The sequence below is a fragment of the Coenobita brevimanus genome, chromosome 38, assembly GCF_032717465.1.
Source record: "Coenobita brevimanus isolate Jiangsu-jjx chromosome 38, ASM3271746v2, whole genome shotgun sequence".
NCBI classification, from domain to species: domain Eukaryota; kingdom Metazoa; phylum Arthropoda; class Malacostraca; order Decapoda; family Coenobitidae; genus Coenobita; species Coenobita brevimanus.
In genome coordinates, this window is record NC_136991.1 from 27,994,546 (window position 1) to 28,015,803 (window position 21,258).

The 21,258-nt window shown below is 44.5% G+C and overlaps 1 protein-coding gene across 1 annotated transcript in view; it reads left to right on the forward strand.

Annotated features, from left to right (window-relative positions):
- LOC145396449 (ATPase ASNA1 homolog) overlaps positions 1-21,258 on the forward strand; it is a 104,305-nt gene that overhangs the window by 1,216 nt on the left and 81,831 nt on the right. The window contains exon 2 of the mRNA XM_080269823.1: positions 14,022-14,169. Within this exon, the coding sequence (XP_080125949.1) occupies positions 14,022-14,169 (148 nt within the window). The remainder of the gene's footprint in view (positions 1-14,021; positions 14,170-21,258) is intronic.

Below are 21,258 nucleotides of genomic sequence, written 5' to 3' on the forward strand. Positions count from 1 at the left end.
ACCTAGCCTTATCTAACTAGGCTATCTAAGGTAGCAGAATAGTATAAGCTAATTGAACCAAAATTCACCCAACTAACTCAAAGTTAACCCTATTCCATAACCAAGCTGAATCAAACCTAACCACCAGTGACAAATAGATATGCTGAAATAGAAAATCGAATGAATTCCAGTACAGCTGAGCAGCCTTTAATAAGGGTCTGCCATTACATTCAAGAAACAGCATGCATTGGGAAAACAAAGCATGGATAATATTAGCAGGGAAGCAAAATCATCATGAAGCAGTTCTTTATCATCATCATCCGGACCTCCTTTCTCACCCGAGAGCAGGGTGAGGAGTTGCAACATCTAGACAGCCAAAGTTTGCCCAAAGCCTCACTCCATATCTTTCACGAATCACATTATTCCATGTCATATTCATTGTTTGTACTGGTATTACATATACGTTACATTCCTCAGCAGTCCCATTTCCACTGTTCTTACTCTTGACATTTCATTTTCATGCCACACCAGAGTCTCACATCCATTTGTTAAAGTTGGCACTAACACTTGTACATGTAAGCCTCGCTCAGCTGCAACACTCAATCCCCTGTTCTTATCAAGACCTTCATAGCACCAGCTAGGCTATTTTCCTTGTGTCATTCTACTTTTCACTTCTTTTGCACATTTTCCTCTTTGCTTTCATTGTACCCAGGTATTTGAATTCCCTCACCACTTCCAGGCTCTCTCCATGCCCTGTAACATTACACTGGGAATTACCATCTCTCTCAGTAACCTTCACTTTACTCTTTTCTGCATTTACGCTCAGGGCACGACGCTCACAGACATCTACAAAACTTTACACTAGTCTGCCAAGCTTTTGTGCAGTAGCACTGCATCATCAGCATACATCAGATTTGAGATACCAGTATTCCATCCATCACCATTTATTACCAACGTCATCCCTCATGTTTCTACTTTTCTTATCACCCCATTCATATATACAGTATATTCAACAACTTTGGGGACATTACACATCCTTGTTGCTCCCACATTGATCGTGAACCATTCACATAAATACCCATTTACCTTTACACTTGCCTCACTACCATCATAAAAACTCTTGATGACACCTAGCAGCTTGCCATCCACATCGTACATGTGCAAAACCCACAATCCTTTTCTATCTACTTTGTCATATGCTTTTTCCAGATCCATAAATGCCATAAACACCTTATAGTCCTTCTCACAAACCTTCTCCACTACTGCAGATATGTGATCCACACGTCCTCTGCCACTCCTAAAGCCACCCTGTTCATCACTCACTAGGACTTCTGATATCTCTCTTACCGGTACTTTCTCAATACCGTATACCATATACCTTCCCTGCAACACTCAAGAGACTTATGCTATGATAATTCTTGCACTCACCTTTATTTTTGTACAGGTGCACAATCACTTACTTTTTCCATTCTACTGGTACAGTTTCATTCGTCCATGCCTTCTTACATATCTTCAACAAGCACATCATTTTGCTCTTTCCACTAAACTGAATCATCTCTGCATACACCTCTTCAACCCCAGCAGCTTTCCCGTTTTTCAGACTTTTCACAGTGTTCATCATCTCTGCAAGCGTCATGTTTCCTGGCACAGCATTCCCTCTTTGTACACCCCTAAAACCAATCTTGTTAACAGTTGCTTTGCTCTCTCCATTCCATGCATCAGACTTTCAAAATATTCTTTCCATCTGGTCCTTGCTTCGTCCCCATGGGTTAATAATCTACCACTCACATCCTTCACGCTTTCACATTTCTTTCCACTCTCACTTCTACATTTCTGCACCTCTTTCCAGAATTAATTCCAATTATCTGAGTAGTTTGCATTTATTTTTCTTCCAGGATCATCATTTACCTCCTTTTTTTTCCTTTTCACTAGTCTCTATGTGCGTCTTGCTCACAGCGTAGGCTATTCAGTTCTTATTTAAACTGAACCCTTGTCCTGTACTGTCCACTCTAGCCACTTACTCTTTTCCTCCATTCTCTCTTAATCTCTTCATCCCACCAAGACGTACCTTTCTTCTTCGGTGTTACTCTTGCCGCACAACACCGGTTTCACATTCCTAACTAAGCAGTCGCCACAAAAATAACAAAAAAAAAAGAAAAACTAAGAATAATAAGTGAACTGGTAAGGTCTCTCTGCTTCTTAAACTATATCATACTGTGCATTTACCCATTCCTTTCAGTAGCAGCATTTACCTGAGATCATCCACTCTCGGATCACTCGCCGCTCCATTCAGTCACTTAAAGACAACACACAGCTGCATGCACGGCCTCCTGACATCCGCCCTTCTGAATCCTATCTTCCCCGTGAGGACAGGGTCCACCTGGCTAGGCTGAGATGTGGGCACCATCCAGCCCTCTTAAGCTACCAGAAGAGGCTGGATGACTCCGTCGCTGATGCCTGTCCAGGATGCAACACAGCACCCCATACTATTAAGCACATTATGGAAGACTGCATTCTACACAATCACCTACGCCAACAACACAACATACACTCTTTGAGAGCTCTGTGGGAAAGCCCGGTCTCGGCCATGGCCTTCCTAAGGGACTCGGAGCTGTTCGGCCAGACTGCCTAGGGAACAACTACTACTACTACTACTACCTGAGATCAAATTACATTGGGGTCTCTTTTATCCAAAATTCTTTTTTACCGTAATATGCCATTAACTGTAAGTTTTACTAATACGTTCTCATTTCGATTAGCCGCAAAAATCTGAAATCTATCCGAAAATTCAAACACAGCGGGCTTGTTTCGCGCCATTAGCGTTAGTTTACGGTTGCTCCGCTAGTCACTAGAGCAAGCTTTTAAGACTTTATTTGTTCAGATTGCTTATAGTGAATGACGTAATTGTTTTGGTGAAGGTTTATTTAAGTTTATTTTGAGTGAATATGTAAGTTGACAGTTCTGTTACAGTTACAAAAGTGCAGTTACATATGTAGTTACTACAGTGTATTAAGTGTTTTGGTGATGGTTGAGTGACTTTTGGGGTGCTGGTGGTGGTGGTGAGCTAGACGTAGCCAGAAATGGGTGATGGGTGAGTACAATACTGTTCCCTTGTATCCTACATATTATTATAGTATCTTTTATCCAGAAAAATCGATTGAATGAAACTATGAAAGTCCCATGATTTTCGGATAAAAGAGACTCCACTGTACTAAGCTTGGGGAAAAAAAATGTTGGAGTTGCTTGCCTTTTAAAAATAAGTATAAAATATATCTTAAATTGCTAAATGTTTTTGTAGCTATTCATTTTTGTCTTTTTGCTGTTAGATTTCTGTCATTTCTTCCTGGATTCCAGTAGGTGTTGTTTTCTTTTGTTTTGAAGGGGAAGAAATTACAAGATTATCCTTCTGTAGGGTCAGATCCAGCACTTTGGAAAAAGAGTGTTGGAATTTGCATGTCTGAATTCATGCTTACTCATTATCTAATTCCTCGAAGTTTATTACCAAATTCTGCTTTTCATTGAAATGATTCTGTGATGACATTTACCATATGTAAGCTTGTGGTAGGTGGTGGCGACCATCATCCACTCACTTGATGTAGTGCTGCCTACTTCTTCCTTAGCCTTTATCATTCTTTTTCTGTGCCTGCTCTCTTCTCTTCCTATTTCTCCCATCTTTCCTGTCACTTCTTATTCATTTTCTTTCCTTTACAGGTGGCTTTACATTGCGTGACAAGCCAAATGGTTTCCTGTAAGCCAAGAAACCATTTACAACACTGTGTGGTAACCATATAACCAAACCATACGTGCTCCCTACGTGTAAGCAAATGGGTTGATGGAGGGTTAGTGCCCCTCCCCGTAAAACAAAAACTCAAAGTCTAATGGCCACCCCTTACGGGATTATGGCGTCTGGCAATAGATAGATAGATAGATTGAAGATAGCTGTTCTATATATTATGGTGAATTGCATTGTTCTTGTATTACCGTACTGCTAAATAATCAATAGTCTCCTGAAAATTGGAGAAATGTATGCCTTCATCCCCTCTCCCCCATCTATTCCTGTTCTCCATTGAGTTCAGTTTAAATTTACAGGTCTAAGGTAGGGGAAGAGGATGAAAATTGTTGAGCTAAGCCGAAAGCTAAAGGAGATTTGGTATTAGCCTACTGAAAATTGCTATATAATTCAGGTATTACCAATGGGGAAAGCCCCAGGAATTGATGGAGTGTGTGGTGAAATGTTGAAAAATGGGGGAGAGGTAGTAATAGAATGGATGTGGAGGATGTGCAAATTGACCTGGGAGGAAGGTAGAGTCTCAGAGGATTGGAAGTTAGGTATAATTATTCCCCTGTACAAAAGAAAAAGGGAAAAAGTAGTGTGTGGTAATCATAGGGACATTCGCCTTCTTAATGTAATAGGAAAAGTAAATGCAGGATTCCGGTATTATTATTGACAGAGTTAGGGAAATAACAGAGGAAGTATTTGGAGAATAACAGGGAGGTTTTGGGAAGAGGTTGTGTAGATCAGATATTCATTCTTAGATCTTTAGTGGAAAAGTTTCTAGAGAAGGTAAGGAAGTTGTATGCAGCCTTCATAGATTTGGAGAATTCATATGACAGGGTGGATAGACAAGGATTGTGGTAAGTATTAAGAATATATGGAGTAGATGGGAAGTTGTTGAAGGATGTGAAGAGTATGTATGAGGGTGTTAAGGCTGCAGTGCATGTGGATAGTGAACTGAGTGAAATTTTCTGTCTTAAGGTTGGATTGAAACAAGGATGTGTCATGTCTCAATGGTTGTCCAATCTGTATATGGATGGTGTTATAAAAGAGATACAAGGTAGGGCAGTGGATGTTGGAGCAGCCCCAGTGAGAGAGGGCAGTATTTGGAAACTCCCTGTAGGTACTGTTGTTTGCAGATGATACTGTGTTGTTAAGTGAAGACAAAGGGGAGCTGCAAGGCTTGGTGGATGAGTTTGGGAGAGTGTGTAAGACATGGAATCTAAAGGTGAATGTAGGGAAGACTAAAGTGATGGTCTTTGAGAGAAGTGAAGTCAGTGAATGTACAGTGAGATTGGATGGGGAGGAAATGGAGAATATGAGTGCATTTAGGTACTTGGGTAACGTGATGAGCAAGGATGGAAGTTTAGAGGGTGAAGTGCTTGAAAGGGTGCAGCAAAGAAGAAAGGTTGCTGTTCCTTGAAAGCAGTGATAAGAAACAGGGAAGTGAGCATGGAAGTGAAAAAGCTACTACATGACAGTACTGTGATACCAACTCTAACATATGGAAGTTAAGCTTGGATCTTGTTGGAGGGACAGAAGTCAAGAGTGAGAGCAGTGGAAATGAGTTATTTGAGAGGAACATATGGAGTCACTTGGAGAGACAGACTGACAAATGAGAAAGTGAAGGAGTGTTGTGGTGTGGATGTTGATGTGATAGGAAGCATTGGGAGAAAACATTGAGGTGGTTTGGTCATGTGGAGAGGATGGAGAGTGTGAGACTGACAAGGAGAGTGTATGTGAGTAAGGTGGAGGAAGGGAGAGGGAGGGGGAGGCCATGAATGAGATGGAGGGATGGACTGGAGAGGTAGATGAGAGAGGGGGGCGTGAGCTGGGAGCAGGTCAGTGAAATGGCAGGGGACAGAGCAACATGGAGATAGTGTGTTTGTGGCCATCCCTTACAGGATGAAGGCGTCTGCCAATAGATTGAGAGATCAACCAGTTTTTTACAACAATGGTTGAGCAGATTTGATAAATCGCCTTAATATTTTTAAAGTCCTTTGTTCACAGGGTATATGGGGGTTCCTGTTATCCACCTCACTACATGTAGACTACAGTACTATATACAGGCTAAACAGTGAGTGACAGGTCGGAGGATATTCTGTAAACCAGGAAGCCATTCACTACATCAGGTCACAGTGATAACTGTGTACTGTACAGTACTATAGCTAACCAACAAAGGGCGATATCCCTGGTATTCTAGTAGGTTAAGGTGCTCCAATGGGATGTGGCAAATAAAGGGCTTGTTTTAACTAAATGCAGGGGATGGTTGAGAGTATGCTCTAGCAGGGTGGTACTCCGAAGGGGAATGGGAGTGCTGGTGATAGGGAGAGCTGGAGCTTCTGTTTCACAAGCCATCAGAGTATCCTGACCTTACCCTTTTGCTGACCTTTTCATTGTGACACTGACATGGAGAGTAGACTTGCATACTCTCCCAAACACTTTTCTTTATATCATGCACTACCAGTACTTTACATAGCTACACTTTATATATCATACAGTGTACCCCAGTATGTCACAGGGGTTGATGCCAGCAAGGGCATGCGGCCAGAAAATGTTGGCCTTGTTACCTAGTGGCAGACCTATTGAGGGGAGGCATGGTGCGAGCTCTGCCAGTGTAGTTTTTGGGACTAGGATGGAATAGGCCTCGGATCTGTGCTAGAGGATACAGGACATTGTGGTTCCCAGGCTGCCACTTCCACACAATATAGAGGGGCCCAAACCTGGTAGTAGTGCCCCTGGAGGCTGTCCTGTCACTGGGTGTATAATGGTGGGCAAGTTACAGTGCCAAGGCATGCTTGGAGGGTGCCCCTATAACTGTCCTGTAAGGGTGTCCCAAGGCCGCTGCCACAACCACTGGTCACCGCTGGTGGGCTAAGGGTCCCAGGTCCCATACCTGGACTTGGGACTGTGCAGGTGGCCAGTGCCTGTGGTCTGTCTCTCCTATTTAATTTTAATGACGTGGCAAAAAATGAGAAAATGCAGAAGCCTAATGATACTAAATCACTCAAGGGGATCAGAGTGGCATCATGGAGTGTCGGTAGCTAGTTTGAAGGGTACAGCGGAAGAAGTGGTTGGGACAGTGAGTAAGAGATGGATGGAGGTTGGTTGTGCACAGGAGGTTAGGTATAGGGGAGGATCAGCCAGAATTTTGCCGGGAGGGATTGTCGGTACCAGGTATGAGATATTTTGGCAGGGAAGGGCAGATAGATGCGGTGGTGTGAGTGTGCTGGTTAAGGAAAAATGGTTGTAATATGTCATGATTGCAATGAGAGTGAATGGAAGGGTTATAGAAGTGAAAATTTTGTTTAGTAGGCTCACAGTTTCATTTATAGCAATTGGTGTATTTTCCTCAGGCTGTCTAGGATGTCGTAGAAAAAGATAGATTATGCCTTTGGGATGATTGAAGACATGTGGTAAGTGGCATGGGAGATGCTGAGATTGTAGTTTTGGGAGGAGATTTGAATGGTCATGTAGGTGAAGCAGCTCAAGGATATGAAGGGGTACATGGAGGTTGTGCATGTGGTGCAAAGAAAGTGGAAAGGGATAGGATACTAGAGTTTGGGAAGTTAATGAACTTGATTGTGTGCAACACACATTTTAGGGAAAGAGAGAATAGGTTGATTACATACGAGTCTGGGGGAAGTATTAGCCAGAGATTATTTCCTTGTCAAGAGAGCTGATAGGAGATTGGAGCAAAAAATGCTTGCAGCAACACAAATTACCAATACTGATATGTGAGGACCTGGAGCGGTGGCGTCTTCGTCGTGGGTCTACCCCCCGGAGGCTGTCGAAGAGAAGAGGAGGACAGCATGGGGGCCAAACCACCGCAAACCACCCCCGGCCCCTCACGGGGCTCGAGTACCTGAGAGTGGCTTCAGTCGCCCCGGCAAGTACCACATCTCCCAACACAGCACACACAACACCATTATTTCTACACCGAGAAACAAGTCCCCGGCTGTCATTTCTCGATGACTTCTTCTTGCCGGGGATATTGAGAGCAATCCAGGACCCACCAACAAATACATACGTCCAACATGCTCAAAACCTATCATGTCGAGCCGACAGACAAAGGGCTCAGTTCAGTGCAATTCCTGCAAGAACTGGACCCATTATACCTGCACAACACTTGCATCCAGAAAACATTACACAAACACCTGGACCTGTTTCTTATGCTCCTTCCCCCCACCCACTAAACCCTCCACCAATCCTACTCCTACTTCCTTCACACCTCCACAGCCAAACCCACCGATCCTTCCCGCACCATCCAGTCCCCCAACTCCTCCCATTCCAACCCAGCCTTATCTACCTCAACCCTTACCTCCATCACAACCTCCTCCTACCCCTTCCCCTCCTCCCCTCCACCAACACCAACTCCCCCCCCCCCCTGTGCTGCAGCAGCCAACACACATCGCATATACAACATAAACTTCCTTCAGTTAAACATAGATGGCATAAACACCAAAAAACAAGAACTCACACAATTCATCAAACAACAGAACATACACATTGCCATCTTACAAGAAACAAAACTACACAGAGTACAGAAAACACCGACGTTTCATAACTTCACCACCATTTGACAAGACCGGGCCGACGGCGGTGGTGGTGGGCTCATCACCCTGGTACACAGATCCATCAACTTTGCAGATACCAGTGCACACACAAAGTCACTTCTCCCCCCACATGACACCACAACAGAAATACAATCAATTAAACTACACACTGGTAACATATCACACATAACAGTTGTTAACACATACATTCCCCCCCAATTGTCCCCCACAGTACCACACAGTTACTCTCCACAGATACACCACATCACTAACATACCCAACATCATCCTGGGTGGTGATTTCAACGTCAAGTCGTCGGCTTGGCATGTCAACAACCCTGACACAGACAGAGGGCTGGAACTACAATCCCAGACAGATCATCTTTTCATACTGAACAATCTAGACCAACATACCCATATCCCACACCATGCCCTCTTCCTCCCATCATCCCCAGACATCACCTTCTTCTCCCCAAACCTCACCCCCACTACATCCTGGAAAGTGGTCAAAACCCTAGGTTCTGGTCACCTCCCAGTCATCATCACTACCAAAACCAGAACACACCTCTGCACCCCCTCTAAAGTCACCGAACGACAGGTACTACAACTGGTCACACACCACATTCCCCTAGCGCAATCACAACATGGCTTTAGGCCACGACTCTCCACAAACACCCTTCTTACACACCTTACACAGAGAGTTTTTGATGGCATGAATTCAGCTAGACCACCACACAGAACACTCCTAATCACACTAGACATCAGCAGAGCTTTTGATGCCATCCCCCGCCACAACCTCACAAACAGAATACTCAACACAAAAAGATGTCTGGCAAACTACTTAGCAGGCAGACACGCACACGTAACATTTGCCGGTCAGTCTTCTAACATCAGAAACTTCACAAATGGCGTCCCCCAAGGATCTGTTTTGTCCCCTACACTCTTTATCCTATACATGCATGACATACCCACACCCCACACACCACAGATACACGTAGCTTCCTATGCAGATGATATAACACTTACATGTATGCACCAAAATGCAAACACAGCTGCACACATCCTTACCTCAACACACTACACAAATGATTCACCACAAACAGGCTCAAAATAGCCCTAGCCAAATCTACAGTGACCCTTCTCACAAACTGGACAGCAGAACACAGTCACATCCCACACCTCACCATAAACAACACTCCCCTACCACACACACACACACACACACACACACACACACACACACACACACACACACACACACACACACACACACACACACACACACACACACACACACACACACACACACACACACACACACACACACACACACACACACACACACACACACACACACACACACACACACACACACACACACACCCACACACACACACACACACACACACACACACACACACACACACACACACACACACACACACACACACACACACACACACACACACACACACACACACACACACACACACACACACACACACACACTCCTTGGTGTAACATACAATACATCAGTGTCATTTAAACAACACATCACAAACATTAAAAATAAAATAACACCAAGACTCAGTGCCTTGAGGTCACTTGCCCATACAACATTCGGACACAACAAAGAAACCACCACCACAGTATACAAATAATATATATGTTCAGTGACGAATTATGCAAGCCCTGCCTGGGCTTCTAACCTCACCAAAACACACTACAACACTCTACAGACCATACAAAACAAGGCCCTAAAAATAATCATGGGCTGCACAGCTACTACACCCACAGACCTCCTACATCAAGAAACCAAAGTCCTCAAAGTCAAGGATCACCTAGACATGAGAGGCACCCAGTTTCTTGCTGCAGCCTCCACAAACCCACAACATCCACTATATTACATGGCAGCACATCCACCCACACCAAGGGAAATCAAAACAACACCCAGCACATGATACCATACACAAATACCATCATCTCTCCCCCTCTCATCCACCTCAGACCAGCTTCCAGAAGCACATCCACACTCAGATCACTGGCTGCTCCATTCAGTCACTTAAAGACAACACATTGCTGCATGCATGGCCTCCTGACATCCACCCTTCTGAATCTTGTCTCCCTCGTGAGGACAGGGTCCACCTGTCCAGGCTGAGATGTGGGCACCATCCAGCCCTCTTAAGCTACCATAAGAGGCTGGGTGACTCCATTGCTGATGCCTGTCCAAGATGCAACACAGCATCCCATACTATTAAGCACATTATGGAAGACTGCATTGCACACAGTCACCTACGCCAACAACACAACATACACTCTTTGAGAGCTCTGTGGGAAAGCCCGGTCTCGGCCATGGCCTTCCTAAGGGACTCGGGGCTGTTCGGCCAGACTGCCTAGGGAACAACTACTACTGCTTCTACTACTACCAATATTTGGCATGGTGCTTAAGGAGCTGGTAGTGAAGAAGAGAACCTTTGCACCTAGAAGGAATATATGGAAGTTGCAAAACCAAGCAGTAAGTGATACTTTCTGTAATGAGATGAGGGTGGTGGCTGAACAGGAGGCTGTTTACAGAAGTGTTAATGAACAGCACAGAGCTCTCAAGAACAATCTCCTGAGTTACTGATTCAATATATGGATGGACAAGGGGCCTCCCTAAGACATAAAGTAACATGGTGGTGGGATGAGAGTGTAAAAGCTGAAATTATGGAGAAAAGAAGGCTCTTCTGGGAATGGAAAATTGATGGTAACAAGAGGAATACTTGGCTGCCAAGCATATGGCTAGGAAAGAGATATACCGGGCAAAATTTGAGTCTCTGAGACTTCTAATGGATAACCTAAATATCACTGAAAGAAAGAATATGATACTTAAGGTGGCAAATCAGATGAAGAAGGAAAACAGGGATATCATAGGTGAGCAGTGTGTGAGGAATGATGAAGGAAAAGTGGTGAACAGTGAGGATATTAAAGTTGCCTGAAGAGAGCATTGTAACCGGTTGCTGAATGAGGAGTTTGACCGAAACATAGAAGGTTTGGTGTCAACGGATCCAATGTTTGGCCCTTGGCCTTTGATTGACGCTGCTGCCTAGCGAGGCAATAGGCAGAATGCAGGTGGGGAAGGTGGCATGTGTGTCTGGGTTGACTGCTGAAATGCTGAATGCCTCAGGAGATATAGGTGCAGGGTTAGTTAAGCTACTGATTTGATGGGCGATTATATATGAATGTGTTGTCCTGGATGATTGGCTGAGGATTGTGATTGTGGGTGTGTACATGGGGAAGGGTGATGCCTTGGAAAGAGAAAATTGTAGAGACATAAATCTTTTGGACCAGATAATGAGGATAATGGAGAGGGTTCTGGAGTGTGTGATTGGAGAGAGAGTGAATATTGAGATCCAGTTTGGGTTTGTGCCGGGCAAAGGGACCTATGATGCTGTGTTTATTGTTCAACGACTTCAGGAAAAATATACATGAGGGTTAAGGGATCTGTACATTGTTTTTGTTGCTTTGCAGAAGGCCTTTGACAGTCCTTAGAGAGGTGGTGAAGTGGGCAATGAGAGGGCTTGGAATTGAGGAGTGGTTGGTCAGAGTGGTTGTGGCTGTGTAGCTATGTGGGTGCACCCAGGCGGTAGTGAATGGAGATTCGAGTGATGAGTTTTCCATGAGTGTTGGTGTGCATCGGGGTTCAGTCTTGGGCCCCTGTTTGTTCATCATGGTGCTTGGGGCCCTCTCATGTGACTTTGGAGATGGACTCCTGTGGTAGATCTTGTATGCCAATGATTTAGTGTTGATTGTAGAGAATGAAAGGGAGGTGGAGGAGGGATTTAGGAAGTGGAGAGTGGTATGGGTCACAAGGGCATGAGAGTAAATGCAGATAGGACAGAGGTGGTGGTGTCTGGGGTTGGTGGTGGCACTGGTACTTTCAAAGAAGAGGGAGTGTGGCTATGTACGGTTTGCCACAAGGGCGTGGGAAGCAATTCCATCTTGTGTAGTGTTTGTGACAAGTGGATGCTTAAGGGATGTAGTGGCATTAGAGGTAGACTGAAAAATAATGCTGATTTCATGTGTGTGGTGTGTCGGCAAGAGCACGTGGAGACTGTCAGGCATGAAAGGATTGATCGTGCTGGTGAGTCTCATGAATGTGTGGAAGAGTTTTGTTTTTTGGGTGACATGTTATGTGCTTGAGGTGGGACTCTGTGGCTTGAGTGAGGAGTGATTTGGAGGAAGTTCTGGGAGCTGTTGCCTCTCTTGACATTGAGAGGGCTCTCCCTCCATGCTGAGGGATCTCTGTATGCGGCATGTGTTGGAAGTGTGATGCTGTGTGGTAGTGACACCTGGGCGGTAAAGGAAAAGGATATTTGCAGGCTCAAATGTACAGACTAGACAATGACTAGGTGGATGTGCAGTACATCCTTGAATGCTAGGCTTGGGCAGGCTAGGTTCACAATGGAAGAGTTCAGAGAAAGGATGGGACTGAAGCGTATTGGTGTATTGATGTGGAGAGGTAGATTGAGATGGTTTGGGCATGTGGAAAAGATTGGGGATGACAGGTGCAGAAAGTGAATGGTGTTAATGTTAGGGGTAGGGTTGCGAGAGGCAAACTGAAAATGACCTAGGACAAGATCGTATAGTATGACCCCAAGGAATAGTGACTGAATACGGTAGGGAGGCTGCCAGAGATCGAGTAGCAAGGAGAGCCGCCATTAGGTGACTAAGGCCTACGTATGCAAGCATGTTGGAGCCATTATAAATGAAATGAACAGTGCCTGTTGGCTAATACCTCTTTCATTTCTGCCATATTTTATTGTTAAATGATCTTATGCATTAATTTGTGCTTTTTAAGAATAAGGTCAGTTTTGGTCCTCAAAATATTATCAGTCTATATAAAATTAGAAAATCTTAGATATTCTCAGAATTTTAAAAAATCTCCATAATACCATTAGATTTCTTGCTGTAAAAAGTATCACAAAATGAAGCCCGATATCTCTGGAATCTAGAGTCATTAAAAACAATTCCCAAAGGAATGGAATTCCTCCCTTTGGGAGTGGGGGAAGGGAATCATCAAAGATTTCCTGGAAAAAGTGGGGAATGACAAGGAAAAGTTCAGGAACCTCTGGTTTAAAGGGTATGCCTATGGAGAAAAAGAGGAAATGAAGGATGAAAAAATAGTAGTTGTAGTACTAGTGGAGCAACCCTAATCTGCCTGGTTTCGCAGATCCACCAACCGCAGGCAAACAACCACTCTTGCAATTGCCATTCAGTGCAGTGGACATATGGTCCCTTAGCAGTGGACAGCACCCTGCCACAGCAAGACATGGAGAAGAGCTTGAAGGTTTGGTTCCTGGGTTGAGACCACATACCGGGTATACATCTCTCCACCCAGTCTTCAGGGGCACCGTAGTAGGCTGCACATCACCCAGTTATTTGGTTATGTGGTTACCACGCAGTGTGTAAATGATTTCTTGGGTTACAGGAAATCATTAGGTTTCCACTAGAATCACCTAAAGAAGAAGTAGGTGGGACCTTTTTCCACATATTCCTCATTCTTCACACAGATTCCTCCATTGTCTTTTATGTATAGGCCTGTTACCCAACCAATTACTGTAGGTCTTCTCACACATTCTCTCTACATATCCAAACCACCTTACCTCTCTAAATAGATCAGATTAGTAACTCTAATAATGGCTTATAACTTACTCTAGTTTTTGTCCACAGTTGCAGCCTGGCAGTGCAGTTGTCACGCACCAGAGAGTCAGTTCTTATCATCTCCACTGACCCAGCGCACAACATCTCAGATGCCTTTGACCAGAAGTTCTCAAAAGTGCCCACTAAAGTGAAGAGCTTCGACAACCTCTATGCTATGGTGAGTACCATAAGTGCTCGGGTTAGTGTTAAAGTATCTGAAATACAGTATATACCTTTATCTTCATTAAAACTAATTTGTCAACTGTATACATCATCACATTCCTTTTAGTTTTATTTTGTTTTGTTTTTAAAGGTTCCAGCGTGTCTGCATACATCGACCTTGGTCACTCTGTCCACCCTGCATGATTTCAGGCAGCCTCCCGATTCAGTCACTTCTCCCTACGTCGCGCTTTGTGAACTCATCCAGGTCTTTTTTGGCCTACCTCTTGTAACCCTACCTTCTGTATTCACACGTCTCATCGACTGCACCCAGTTGTCATCTTCCATGCTTCCACTCACCCAGACCATCTCAATCTCCCCCTCCTTATCACAACACTAGGCTACTACATTAACTTCCCATCCATCCTCTCAACTCTTCATTTGCAATCCTACCTCCCCCCCCCCCCAGAGGCTTCTCATTCAGGGAGGCATTACTATCTATCTATCTGTTGCCAGATGCCTTAATCTCATAAGGGGTGGCAACAAACAAATCGCCTTCATGTTGCCCTGTCCCCCGCCATTTCACTGCCCTGCTCCCAGCTCACACCCCCATCTCTCATATACCTCTCCACTCCATCCCTTCATCTCACCCTTGGCCTCCCCCTCACTCATACACTCTCCTCGTCAGTCTCTCACTCTCCATCCTCCGCACATGGCCAAACCACCTCAGTGAATTTCTCCTAATGCTTCATATCACATCCACATCCACACCACAATGTTCCTTCACTTCTTCATTTGTCAGTCTGTCTCTCCATGTGACTCCACATGCTCCTTTCAAAAAACTCATTTCCACAGCTCTCACTCTTGACTTCTGTCCCTCCAACAAGGTCCAAGCTTCACTTTCATATGTTAGAGTACGTATCACAATGCTGTCATGTAGTAACTTTTTCACTTCCCTGCTCACTTCCCTGTTTCTTATCACTGCTTTCAAGGAACCAGCAGTCTTTCTTCCTTATTGTACCCTTTCAAGCACTTCACCTTCTAAACTTCCTTCCTTACTCAATCACACAATCCAAGTACTTAAACGCACTCACATTTTCCATTTCCTCCTCATCCAATCTCACTGTACATTAACTGACTTCACCTCTCTCTAAGACCATAACTTTACTCTTCCCTACATTCACCTTTAGTTTCACTTTCTTACACATTCTCCCAAACCCATCCACCAAGCCTTGCAGCTCCCCTTCGTCTTCACTTAACAACGCAGTATCATCTGCAATCAACAGTACAGAGAGTTTCCTAACACTGCCGTCTCTCACTAAGGCCGCTCCAACATCCACTGCCCTACTTTGTATGTCTTCTATAACTTCATCCATATACAGATTGAACAACCATGGAGACATGACACATCCCTGTTTCAATCCAACCTTCAAATCACAAAATTCACTCAGTTCACTATTCACATGCACTGCAGCCTTAGCACCCTCATACATACTCTTCACAGCATTCAACAACTTCCCATCTACTCCATATATTCTTATTACTTTCCACAATCCTTGTCTATCCACCCTGTCATGTGCTTTCTCCAAATCCATGAAGGCCGCATGCAACTTCATTCTCTTCTCTAGAAGCTTGTCCACTAAAGATCTAAGAATGAATATCTGATCTATACAGCCTCTTCCATTCCTAAAACCTCCCTGTTCTTCTCCAACTAATTCCTCTGTTATTTTTTGTCAATAAGTATCCTACCATACACTTTTCCTATTACTGTACACTAAGAACACAAATACTCCTATGATCACCATATACAGTACTTCTTTTTCCCCCTTTTCCTTTGTACAGGGGAATAATTATACCTGACCGAATCATCCAGGACTTCACCTTCCTCCCAGGCCAATCTGCACATCTTCCACATCTATTCTACTACTGTCTCTCCCCCATGTTTCAGCATTTCACCACACACTTCATCAATTCCTGGGGCTTTCCCTATTTTAACTTTTTTCATCGCTTCCACAGCTTCCATCCTACTTAATCTATTTAATCATTATCAACTCTGTATGTTTAAGCCAACAAATATCCTCTTCATTTGCTGCCCAGGTCTCACTACAGTACAGCATTACGCTTCCTACAATGCCGCATACAAATACCCCTTTGCATGGAGGGAGAGCCCTCTCAGTGTCAGGAGAGGCAGTAGCTCTCAGAACTTCTTCCAACCACTCCTTACCCTTCCCTACCTCCAGTGCATAATGTGTCCCCCAAATAACATAACTACTCCACACACTCAAGAGACTCTCCAACAAGATCAGTTCTTTCCTGCCTTTCAAAATCTGCATGCTCCTTCCTACACACTGCACGTATGAAATCAGCATTATTTCATAGCTTTCCTGTAATATCACTGCAGCTTTTATGCACCCACATATCACAAAGACTACACAAGATGAAGTTACTTCCCACACCCTTGTGGCAAACTGCACATGGCCACACACCCTCTGCTTTGACAGTGCTACCACCAGTCCCAAATATCATCACATTTGCATTTTCTGCATTTAGTCTCAAACACATGTACCCCATTCTATCACTCTACATCCTAAACCTATCCTCCACCTCCCTCTTGCGCTCTGCAATCAACATCGTAGTCAACATACATCTCCCATGGGAGTCCAGTTCTAAAGTCACGTGAGAACTTCAAGCATCATAATAAACAATAAGGGGCTTAAGACTGACTCCTGATGAACATCAGTGTTCATGGAAGACTCATCACTCAAACCCCCTTCACTCCCACCTGGGTGCAAGCACCCTCATACAGTGCCACAACCACTCTAACCTGCCACTCCTCAATCCCAAGCTTTCTCATTGTCCACGTCACCAACTCTGTGGTAACTCTCTCAGTTGCCTTCTCCAAATCAGCAAAAGCGAACTACAGTACAGCTTTCTGTTCTTTCTTGTGTATGTTTCTTGAAGCTGTTGGGCAATAACTGTTGCATCAGTGGTCCCTTTCCTTAGCATAAACCAAAGCTGCATCTCACTGAATTCACACTCTCCCTCATCATACCTTTTAGGACACTCTCCATTATGTTCATTATCTGATTCGAAAGGTTTATGCGTCTATAACCTCCTCTTTCCAAGATCCTCTCATGCACATTTACAGTCACACTCTTCAGCAAGTCATCTGGAACAACAGACTCAAATAAAACTGAATTTGTCAAATCAGTAAATAAACCCACACCTGTATCTCCTGAGGCCTTCAGCATTCTGACAGTCAGCCCAGATAGAGCAGCTCCTATTTCCAACAGCATCCTTCTGATTGCTGTGCCCACAGTAGCAGTGCTAATCAAAGTTCAAGGGCCAAAGACGATGGCTCCAGACCTTCCTGTTTCTAGTCAAACTTCTCGTTCAGCAGCTTTTTATAATGCTCTCCCCAAGCATCTTTAACCCGCCGCGTGCCAGTGCCGTTTTAAAACAATCTGACATAATTCCGCTGCCAATGCCAGTGCCGTTTTAAAACGGTTTAAAATAAAAATATTCACTGTGACCGCATTTTTCAAGATTCACCGGTAAAAATTGGCAGGCATGTATGGTAACTGTTCCTCTACCATCCCCCAGGCTGTCAAGGCCATACACTCACTCGCTTCCCCTCTCACGCTCGCTGTGCCTCACTCTGCCTGTGTGCCTCACCCAGTGCTGTCCATAGTGAAGGCTTTTGTAAATATTTTCACGTAAATGTAAGTTGTAAATATTTTCTTGTAAGTGTAAGGACTGTATAGTGAAGTCAAGTTGTAAATACCGTCTTGTAAGTGCCAGGACTGTACATAATGAAGTCAGGTTGTACGTATCTTCAAGTAAGTGTAAGATAATGCATTCGCATTGAGAAAGACACGCAAATTGTGATAGATGTTGAAGTAATAAGTAATCAGAAAAGTGTACTGAACATTGCTATATGGTACCTTCCCAACATAAATAAATGAATATACCTTACATAGAAAACGGCTTTCTCTCACCTATTTGGTGAGCGTGAAGGAGCAGGTATACCTGTATACGAGTATGCAGGACTCAATAAAACCCATTTCCGAGCTTCGGTGAGCATTTTAATGGTGAAATTCATTGTTTTCACATCAAAATCTATCATTTTAGCCAACAAAAAAAAAAGGTTGAAAAATGGCCAGCACAGAGGCGACCCATAGGGCTAAAAATAGCTGGCACGCGGTGGGTTAATATCCTCACTGTCCACCACCACCTTTCCTTTATCATTCCACACACACTGCTCACCAATGATATCCCTGTTTTCTCTCACCTGTTTTGCCACCCTAAGTACCACTGTCATCCTTTTGCCACTATTAATGCTATCCAGTGTCTCTGAGACTCAGATTTTCCCCTTTATACCTCCTTTCTGGCCCTACATTTGGTAGCCAAGCATTCCTCTCTGTTACCACCCCATTTCCATCCATCCATTCATCATCCAATCCTATGCCGCCTCATGAGTGTAGGAGCCCAGGGCAAGGCAAATTGGTCCTGACATTTAAGATGAGAGTGACTAACCTCACTCGTCCCTGGGTGGCATTACGTGAGCAGTAAACTCCAACAATCCCTTGGATATAAACCTTCACAGGCTCAGTCTGATTGGAGCACCTTAATTACCCACTAAACCACCAGGTGCCATAATTTGGTTATACTGTATAGTTACCACCCACCATAGTAAATAGTTTCCTGGTGTACAGGAAACCATTTGGCTTGTCACTGAGTGTAGAGCCACCCATAGGCAGAAGGAAGAGGAAAGAGCGAAGGAAACAAAGACAGAAGAGGGAGTCTAAAGTCAGCCATAGGCAGTAGGAGGAGGAAAGAATGAAAGTAAGAAAGACAGAAGAGGAAGGAAGTAAGAGAGGAAAAGGCATACACCCAAAGGAGCACTACATCGAGTGAGCGGATGGTGAACACCCCCACCTACCACCCTTTTTCCATCCCTGGAAATTCTTCTTTTCTCTGTAACTGCAGCTTGTAGACCCTCATCTCACCACCATATTACATTATGTCTTGATGGGCCCCTTGTCTTGTCTTTTTTAAGGTCAACTCAGCCTTGTCTTACTTTTCTTACAGATGGAAGGAAGTATGTTTTCGTCAGGAGAGAAGATAAAAATACACTGATTTTTGAAGCTGCATAGAGTTGTATGGATATGGTACAAAGGAGAGTGCCTGAAGAATGGAAGGATAGCGTAATTAATCTTTGTTCAGAGGAAAATGTGAAAGGCAAAATTGTGATAACTCCCAAGGAGACTGAGAATACTGTACTGGTGATGGGGAGAGCAGGAGCTCCTGTTTCACTGGCTACCTAACCATCCCCCTTTGCTGACCTTTTCAGTGTGACACTAACATGGACAGTAGACCAGCATACTCTCCTAAACATTTCCTCAAACTATCTTAAGCACTACACTACATGTGGTTTATGTATCACACAACGAATCCGACTACGTTACAGGTGTTGACACCAGCAAGGGCATGTGGCCAGAAAACTTTGCCCCCACTACCTAGTGGGATACTTTTGGGGGGGGAGGGGTGACGAGGGTTCCGCCAGCATAGATCATGGGTCTGGGGCGAGATGGGGCTCGAACCTATGCTAGAGGGTACAGGGCATTGCGGTTCTCAGGCTGCCACTTCCGCCCATTAGAGAGGGGCCCGAACCTGGGAGTAGCGCCCCAGGAGGCTGCCCTACCAGTGGGTGTACAATATAATGGCGGGGCTGTTGCAGTGCCAAAGTGCGCTTGGAGGGTGTCCCAAGGCCACTACCACAGCCACTGGTAAGCAGGTGGGCTAGGGGTCCCAGATCCATTGCCTGGACCTGGGACTGTGCAGTGGGTGGGGCCTGTGGTATGTCTGCCCCCCTTTTTTTATTACCGACTATGACCAAATACAAGAATGAGCTTTAAAGCAAGCCTGAGGACATTAAATCGCCCAGGGGGATGAGAGTGGGTTCATGGAATGTAGGGAGTTTTAGGGAAGAGCAGGGAAGTCGTTGAGGCATTCAGTAGGAGGTGGGTGGATTTGGCATGTTTGCAGGAAGTCAGGTACAGGGGTGGATCAGCCAGAAAGATTGTTGGGAAGGATTGCTACTATAAGTTGTTTTGGCTGGAGGGGACAGATGGATATGGGGGTGTCGGTGTGTTGGTTGCACTGAAATGGGTGGAATATGTTATGAATGTTATGAGAGTAAGTGATAGGATTTTGGTAGTGAAAATTTTGTTTGGTGAAATGATGACTGAAATTATATCGGCATATGCCCCACAGGCAGGCTTGGATGAGTTAGAGAAGGATAGATTTTGGGATGACTTAAAATGTGTAGTAGGTGGTATGGGGGATAAAGAGATAGTAGTTTTGGGAGGGAACTTAAATGGTCATGTAGATGTGAGTACATGGGGGATGTGCATATGGTATAAGAAATGTGGCAGGGGAAAGGATACTCGAGTTTGGGGAGGCAGTGAACATGATTATGTGCAACACACATTTTAGGAAAAGGGAAGGTTGATTACGTACAAGTCCGGGGGAAATAGCAGTCAGATAGATTACTGTATTTCCTGATCAGGGGGGCTGATAGCAGGTTAGTGAGGGATGTTACAGTTATAGGAAGTGAGGAGTGTGTGCAGCAGCATAAACTATTGATCTGTGACATGGTGCTTAAAGAACGAGTGATGAAAAAGAGGCTCGAGTGTCTGCCTTGTCCTCTCCTCCCTCCTTCTTTCCTTCCATCTTCTGTCTTTCTTTCCTTCATTCTTTTCACGTCCTTCTGCCTGCGGGTGACTTTACACTCCCCCTTCTGTCTTTCGTTCCTTCATTCTTTCCTCTTCCTTCTGCCTATGGGTGACTTTACACTGAGTGACAACCCAAATGGTTTCCTGTACACCAGGAAACCATTTACTACGCTGGGTGGTAACCATATAACAAATTTTGGCACCTGGTGGTTTAGTGGGTAATTATTGTGCTCCAATCAGATTGAGCCGGTGAAGGTTTATATCCAAGGGGTGGTTGGGGTTTATTGCTCACGTAATGCCATTCAGGGATGAGTGAGGTTGGTCACTCTCATCTTAAATGTCAGGACCAACTACTTACCCCCGGGCTCCTA